The following is an 8,087-nucleotide window of genomic DNA, read 5'->3' as shown; positions in this document are numbered from 1 at the left end:
GTGTTCTGAGGATTAGTGAAAGTCTTACAGGTTTTGAACGACATGAGGGTGAGTTATCAATAACAGAATTTTCATTTTTGGTTGAACTATCCATTTAATTACCATGGTTTTAATGAATACACAGAAATGGGCAATTAGGACGAACAACCAGATAGATTTTCTCTGCCAGGTTAAGGCCAACACATTTTCAGCTTTCAGTGCAGTTTCCTGTTTATGGCATCCATTTCATATTATCTGCATGAAATGCTTTTTTGAATGGAATTTTGAATTACTCAACAGACCCTTGTACAGCACCCCCAAAAAATATGCCTAAAGCTTAAAAATAGAAAATATCCTTTTGCGGTCACAAAGCAAATATGAAACAGATAGAAAAGGAATTATTTTCCATAACTCCTGAAAACTCCCTAACATAGGACAAAGGACATTTGTTGATAAGGTGGATATTATTAACCCCTTGGACAATCTTTTAAACATTATAATTGAATATTATATTGAAAACAGGAGGCTCTATATACAGGTGGTTGGTTAAGCTTACCTTGTCTTTTATTGTTCACCTGTGTACACAGACACTTGAATACACCTCGTTCCGCATTGTTCACCATTCATACAGCTTCAACAGAAGTTGTCAATACCTGAATCACATACTCATAATTTAATAAAAGATCAAAGTCTCCTTTAACCGGAGCACAACTACTTGTTATTCATATGATAAACATAATTCTCCTATACTTACATTCATTCATCTATAGGATCAGTTTTTTTGTGTCCAGAACTGAGCTGGTCTATACACAAAGAGAAATAACATGTTTTCTAATCTTGCTAAGAGATGGATTTGGGCTCTACATCACTCAGATTACGTCATACATTAAATGAAGAATTTGTAGATTTTGACTAAAACAGCGGTTCTTAATTCATAGCTGCAGCTCTTTTAGTCTTTTCCTAAAGTATTTTTAGCTGTTCATTGTTACTTCATTCATTTTTGAAGTTTGTGCTATTGACAGCTGTGCAAGTTTGCAGTGTCGTGACTGAGCAAAGTTTAGACTTACAGCAGACAGCATTTCCTTTGGAGTCTAAACACATTACGTTACAGACAATTGTAGATAATTAGCCTAAGGAAACGCTGGGCAGTGTTATCACAGGATGGCTATGGTTAAATTGCATTAAGAGAACTAAACCAATTCATGGTCACAAAGTTTATCAATGTTTCAAATCAAATCAAATAAAACATAAATAACATCGGAACAGAAAGGGAATTATTTGTAAGTTAATATGTTTAATAATGAGTTATTTCTATCTTTATTGCAGAGCTCTCATTGTCAAATTCAATACAATTCATCCTGGCATGTAACATGATCCGGCACCGAGTACTTCTCCCTTGATCTCCATTTTCTGATAACTGAAAATGGCGGAGACTAATTATACTTTGGACACAGCATGAAACAGGACAAAGAAGAAAAAAAAAAGTAAAATAAATAAACTGCTGGGTTTAACAAGGTCACACACTACTCAGCTATGGAGGGAAGATTTAGAAAAGTAATACCAAAAACCCATACGATAGCATTTAGATTATCCAAGAAGTAACATTGCTATAGTCAAACATCAATAACATAAATTACTAAGTTATTAAATGAGACACTTCACTCAAAAATGAAAAGTCTATCATCGTTTATTCATCCTCACATCATTACAAACCTGTATGACTTTCTTTCATCTGCTGAACACAAAAGAAGACATGAAGATGTCCCATTTTTGGGCGAACTATCCCTTTAAGGGACCAGTGTTTGTTCCCTTGTACTGTCTTGATGCGATGACCTACAAGAGTGCAGTAATGTAATTATCACCAAAAGTGCCTTCACAGCCTTGCAAATGCAGTTAATTTGCTTTTGTGAGCATCCGCTGATGTGCTTTTGGCAGACTTCATTGGGTGTTCATTGTTTTTTTAGGAACACGTTCCACACCTCATTCTCATCAAATGCCCGGCTCAGACATATACTCAGACTAAAGTCCCCATCTATACAGCTCAGACAATAAAAGTGTCCATTCTTTGACCAATCTGTGTTACTGGTCCTAGATCTCACTGCTCTGGTTGGGAAATCGTTTTAATAAGGTGTTGGCTTCTTTAGGCAAAAGTCGACCCTGGGTTCCCTGCTTTGCTTTAGCCTTGTTCTGCGCCTGTAAGAAGTGAAAATAGAAAACAAATGTTAAATAAAAATAACTGTTGCATGCACTTTATTCCTATTCAAAGGCTTTAAGATCAGTCATTCCAGCCAGCTTTGAAGCTGTAGAGGACACACTAACAGAAACATGATGTATGAGGATACCATAAACAGCAAACTGCACTGCAAAGATGAAAATGTGTTCGGCAGAGAAAATCTATCTGGTTGTTCATCCTAATTGCCCATTTCTGTTTATTCATTAAAACCATGGTAATTAAAGGGATAGTTCAACCAAAAATGAAAATTCTGTTATTGATAATTCACCCTCATTTCGTTCAAAACCTTTAAGACTTTCATTAATCCTCGGAACACAGATTAAGTTATTTTTTATTAAATCTGAGAGCCCTGCATAGAAAGCAACAGAACTACTATGTTCAAGGCCCAGAAAGGTAGTAAGGACATCAATAAAATAGTGAACCATCTCTGGTTCAACCGTAATGAAGCTACTAGAATATTTTGTTCTTATTTTGAATTTTCTTATTTTTATTTGAGTGCAAAGAAAACAAAAATAACAATTTTATTCAAAAACTCTTCACTTCTTCGTCAATCTTCGCCGTCATTCAGGAGATTACCATGATTAAAGTCATTATTTTTCATTTCTATGCACACAAAAAGTATTCTCGTAGCTTCATAACACTATGGTTAAACCACTGTTGTCACACAGACTATTTTAACAATGTCCTATACCTTTTTGTGCTTTGAATGTGTCAGTTGCTTTGCTGTCTATGCAGGGTCAGAAAGCTCTAGGATTCAATTGAAAATATCTTCATTTGTGTTCAGAACAGAAGATAAATGAAGGTCTTACAGGTTTGGAATGACATGAGGGGGATTAATTAAGGACAGAAATGTACATTTTGGGTGAACTTTAAGGATGTTAAAACTGCTATCAGCAGGCTGTTTTTTTTTCCAGAGGATTTCCTGAGGACTGCGAGTTACCTTTTCAACACATGTATAGAAGACTGAGACTTCTTTAGAGCAGACTGTGTTGTTGAAGTCATTCTGTTTCCAGCAAGCCATCAGCAATGACATTTCCGTTACACATGTGGCCTCTGTAACAAAGAGTGTGTTTCAACATGTAAGAGTTTAGCAAAACAATGCATTACAAAAGCCCTTCCAAGTTACCTTAAAAAGCAAACCAGCGTCACTTGTATTTTCCTTCCCATTTAGAGAAGCAAAATTATTTTACTTTAGAAAATCAGTTACTTTTAAAATTGAGAATGAGTGACACCACTGAAAGTATTAATGAATGTATAAGTGCTAAATGTATCTTTATGCTTAAAAATATATATTTTGTTTAATTGAACTACAGCTGACTTTAGTTGTTATTAAAACTGTAGTTAGATATAAATCTGAGATTGTTTTCTAGCGAGCACAATGTTTAACCAAAAGCCTTAAGCATCAAATTTTATAAAAGAATTTCCAAGGCCTCTAAATGATTAACATGATCAAAACTTTGCTGGAAAACTTGTTCTAAACAATCTACAACATGCCTGATTTTAGCAAGTCCTTTTACGAATTCTAAAAATGTCCAATTTCAGGTGGTGCTACAAATCATTTTGCTATAAAATCTTTAACAACTTATATAAACTACATTTAATAACAGCTTTTATACTGTATTTAATATTTCAAGATGAACATTCACTGGAATAAAGATCTACAGGTCCTTCTCAAAAAATTATCATATTGTGATAAAAGTTCATTATTTTCCATAATGATAAAAATTAAACTTTCATATATTTTAGATTCATTGCACACCAACTGAAATATTTCAGGTCTTTTATTGTTTTAATACTGATTATTTTGGCATACAGCTCATGAAAACCCAAAATTCCTATCTCAAAAAATTAGCATATCATGAAAAGGTTCTCTAAACGAGTTATTAACCTAATAATCTGAATCAACTAATTAACTCTAAACACCTGCAAAAGATTCCTGAGGCTTTTAAAAACTCCCAGCCTGGTTCATTACTCAAAACCGCAATCATGGGTAAGACTGGCGACCTGACTGCTGTCCAGAAGGCCATCATTGACACCCTCAAGCGAGAGGGTAAGACACAGAAAGAAATTTCTGAACGAATAGGCTGTTCCCAGAGTGCTGTATCAAGGCACCTCAGTGGGAAGTCTGTGGGAAGGAAAAAGTGTGGCAAAAAACGCTGCACAACGAGAAGAGGTGACCGGACCCTGAGGAAGATTGTGGAGAAGGACCAATTCCAGAGCTTGGGGGACCTGCGAAGCAGTGGACTGAGTCTGGAGTAGAAACATCCAGAGCCACCGTGCACAGGTGTGTGCAGGAAATGGGCTACAGAGAAGCAGCACTGGACTGTTGCTCAGTGGTCCAAAGTACTTTTTTCGGATGAAAGCAAATTTTGCATGTCATTCGGAAATCAAGGTGCCAGAGTCTGGAGGAAGACTGGGGAGAAGGAAATGCCAAAATGCCTGAAGTCCAGTGTCAAGTACCCATAGTCAGTGATGGACTGGGGTGCCATGTCAACTGCTGGTGTTGGTCCACTGTGTTTTATCAAGGGCAGGGTCAATGCAGCTAGCTATCAGGAGATTTTGGAGCTCTTCATGTTTCCATCTGCTGAAAAGCTTTATGGAGATGAAGATTTCGGCCGCTATCGAAGCATCCTGGGCCTCCATAACACCTTAGCAGTGCCACAGGCTGATTGCCTCCATGCCACGCCGCATTGAAGCAGTCATTTCTGCAAAAGGATTCCCGACCAAGTATTGAGTGCATAACTGAACATAATTATTTGAAGGTTGACTTCTTTTTTTTTTTTTTGTATTAAAAACCCTTTTCTTTTATTGGTCGGATGAAATATGCTAATTTTTTGAGATCGGAATTTTGGGTTTTCATGAGCTGTATGCCAAAATCATCAGTATTAAAACAATAAAATACCTGAAATATTTCAGTTGGAGTGCAATGAATCTAAAATATATGAAAGTTTAATTTTTATCATTACATTATGGAAAATAATGAACTTTTATCACAATATGCTATTCTTTTGAGAAAGACCTGTATTTGCACATCACTCCAGCATCATTGTATTGCCGTGCATTATACATTATATAAGTAAATTATGTAACCGTTTCGATCTAAAGCAGGTCAGTAGAAGAAGCCAAAAAAATAAATAAAAAATAGCAGACACCCAACAGTTTATGCGCACATACATTTTCAAAGAAATAAACAGTCCTAACTCCTAACCTCCTTTCCTGAGTTTGCGGCTGGCGACTTCACTCTTCAGCGCCAGAGGTTTGATGGGTCTCAGCGCGGGTTTTCCACTCTGTCTGCTCAACAGTCGAGCAACCTTCTCTTGAATCACAGATACACTCATCGCCTTTATATAATGTCTCCCGAGACGGTACATTAAACTCGAAATAAGAAAGAAACGGAGCCTAGTAATAGAATATGGAATGACTTAAATGTCATTGCCGAGTACTTATTTCACGCCCTCATGAGTAAGTCGCCATTTTCTGTCGGAAAGCGATCTCTACCTGTTGCTATCATAGACAGTAAAAGAAATGGACACAGCGACCCCATTGGAACTCAATTGAGACAAATGAAGCCCAGTTTTAGCGTTTTTGAGCACTTCCGTTTCTGACGCGCAGACTCAAACGAAGCTTGACGACGTCAGCAACCTGTCTGCCAGATGTAAATCTTCTAAGTGGCTGTGCTTGCAAACTGCCATTGTTAATCTTGCAGAGACGGGGAGCTTGAGCGGGGAGTTCTTTGGCGTAAGTGAGCAGGAGTAAGTATTCTGATTAATTATTTTGTATAGTATTTTAAACTGTAACGCCAGTACGCCATATTAAGTTAATTGCCTGCGAGCTTCTCCTCCTGTCTGTACGGTAATGCGACAGAGAGCCGAGTGGTTATGACACAATCGTTAGCCTATTTTTTACAAAAACTGTTCTTACGGGGCCATAATGTAACATAGAAGGTAATGGAGCCCTTTATACATTGTCGTGTATCTTTAGAAATAAATAATGGACAAACAGAGTCTTTAAACGCCACAGATGTAAAGTTATTCGCTGTCAAAGTGACTCCAAAATGAATGGGAGTCAATGGGAATGCTAACGCATGTGAAGTTCTGCTAAAAGATGGCAGCCCCATCCGACTTCAACTTCCGGTCGAGTTCCTTGCCCCTTGGTTGCTATACTGTGTCCAAATTCAGGGTCTACATCCTTCGGAGGACGCATTTGAAGGATGTTACGTCACAGCGCCGCGACGAAGGCTGTCCAAATTCGTAGGATCCTTCAAATGCGGCCCACAAATGCGTCCTCCTTTTCCCCGAATTCGAAGGATGGGTGTGATGGATCCTTTCGCGTCCTACCTATCCCATAATTCTTTCGGCAGGACGAAGCGAGCGGTAGCGGAGTGGGGGAGGAGTATTATTTTCGATGTTTTTTAAAAACTGGCTTTTCAAAAAGATATATTTTCAGTGGTTTTCTAGTTAGGCATTTTGTTTTATCGTTAAGCATTTTTTTTTACATGTGTACGTGTATATGTAAAAAAAAACAAAAAACGTTTACTTTTGTAAACTAGCTTCTTCCTTACTGCCTGTGTGAATATCCCCTTACACACAGCTTATTTGTTAGTGATTGAAGCTGTTTTAACGCTTCTAAGGACGAAAGAGCAGACAGAAGTGTTTATAAAGCTCCGGGGAGAGAACGATGAGCTCTTCACCGGCGTCTTGCTTGGCGCTGTCACGGTTGCTAGGCGACAGGATATGAGCAACGGTTAAGGGAGGGAACTGAAAGAAGGGTAGGCTGTCCAAATTCACAAACACCGACTTCCGGTTTTTGCGGTCGTCGGAGGACCCATCCTCCTTCAACCGGGTAGGAAGGATCCTAAGGAGGATGCAGACCCTGAATTTGGACACAGATAGTTACCGCTGCCGAGTCCTGACATTGTCGTAAAAGGATCCTGAGCAGTGTTTCATTTGCATGATTCAAGTTTGTACTTCAGTTATTATGAGCTATTTTCTAGTGAAATCTAGTGAAATCTAGTGAAAATCAGGGTTGTTTCTAAGGCTGCTTCAACTTGAATTTGAATTTCAACTCATGAAATGAATGTAAAGCAAGTCTTAAATTTCTGAAATTTGCTGAGACCTAGTGCAAACTTAAGGATGAACTAATTTACTTTTAACAAGGACATGTGCTTGTAAAGCTCAGGACAGGATGCCTTTAGGTGATGCAGGTTTTCCAGTAAAAGTTTTACTCAGGACATGTTTACACTTGAGACACAGCAGAGGCCTGTGAGGTCGCCAAACTAGCCACAACAGACCAAGATGAAAACTATTGTTTATCATTACCATTTTTACCTCCTTAAATTTCCAGTAGGCTACTCTAAAAGACAAATGTACATTAAGAAAAACCAACGCTTGCCTTTCTCCCCCAAATCAGGTCATTCAGATTAGATATTAAGCTGATTAAGAAACATTGTTGCATGGAAATGACCGAATGTAACACCACAAAAATGTCTTGATGCTGTTAATCGCTGCTTACATGAAAATCCTTGAAATTGTGAAATGTTTTTCACTTTAAATTAATGGGGCTTATCAAACGGAAACTCACCGTATGTACACAGCTCCAGTCACAGTATAAGCATACAGAGACAAAGTTGTAATGACCATGTAGTTTTCTCTTCTACTCTGCAGTAAAATCAGACCAGCATATGATAGATTTTGATGGATTGGCTTGCTTACCATAAGTCATGCCATAGTGGAGAGATAAGAATTTGCAGTTTGCGTCCAAATGTTAATAAGGGACCTTTAAGTGAATATAAAGTTTTTTTGTTTGTTTATTTGAAAAAAATAACAATTTTGATAATTGTTCACCTGTCTTTCCCCACCTTCAGCGCATTGTTACA

At 37.7% G+C, this 8,087-nt stretch overlaps 1 protein-coding gene across 1 annotated transcript; it reads right to left on the bottom strand.

Moving 5' to 3' along the window:
• Window positions 1–1,648: 1,648 nt before the first annotated feature.
• LOC113079885 (coiled-coil-helix-coiled-coil-helix domain-containing protein 1-like) lies at window positions 1,649–5,740 on the bottom strand. Its single transcript, XM_026252117.1, has 3 exons — window positions 5,421–5,740; window positions 3,153–3,265; window positions 1,649–2,172 (listed from the first exon to the last, which is right to left on the bottom strand). Exons 1-3 carry the CDS (start codon window positions 5,581–5,583, stop codon window positions 2,068–2,070), a joined length of 381 nt encoding a protein of 126 aa, XP_026107902.1. The 5' UTR covers window positions 5,584–5,740; the 3' UTR covers window positions 1,649–2,067.
• Between the last annotated feature and the right edge of the window lie 2,347 nt (window positions 5,741–8,087).

This window comes from Carassius auratus, unplaced genomic scaffold, assembly GCF_003368295.1.
Source record: "Carassius auratus strain Wakin unplaced genomic scaffold, ASM336829v1 scaf_tig00029712, whole genome shotgun sequence".
Lineage (NCBI taxonomy): Eukaryota > Metazoa > Chordata > Actinopteri > Cypriniformes > Cyprinidae > Carassius > Carassius auratus.
Note: the sequence above shows the minus strand (reverse complement) of the source record. Positions and strands in the feature narration are given on the sequence as shown.

Excerpts from the sequence above, each read along its gene's own strand:
- LOC113079885 (XM_026252117.1), bottom strand. The coding sequence starts at position 5,583 with ATGTACCGTCTCGGGAGACATTATATAAAGGCGATGAGTGTATCTGTG. Across the intron at positions 3,266-5,420 it reads CCGCAAACTCAGGAAAGGAG|AGGCCACATGTGTAACGGAA; the intron begins GTTAGGAGTTAG and ends TCTTTGTTACAG. Across the intron at positions 2,173-3,152 it reads TCTATACATGTGTTGAAAAG|GCGCAGAACAAGGCTAAAGC; the intron begins GTAACTCGCAGT and ends CACTTCTTACAG.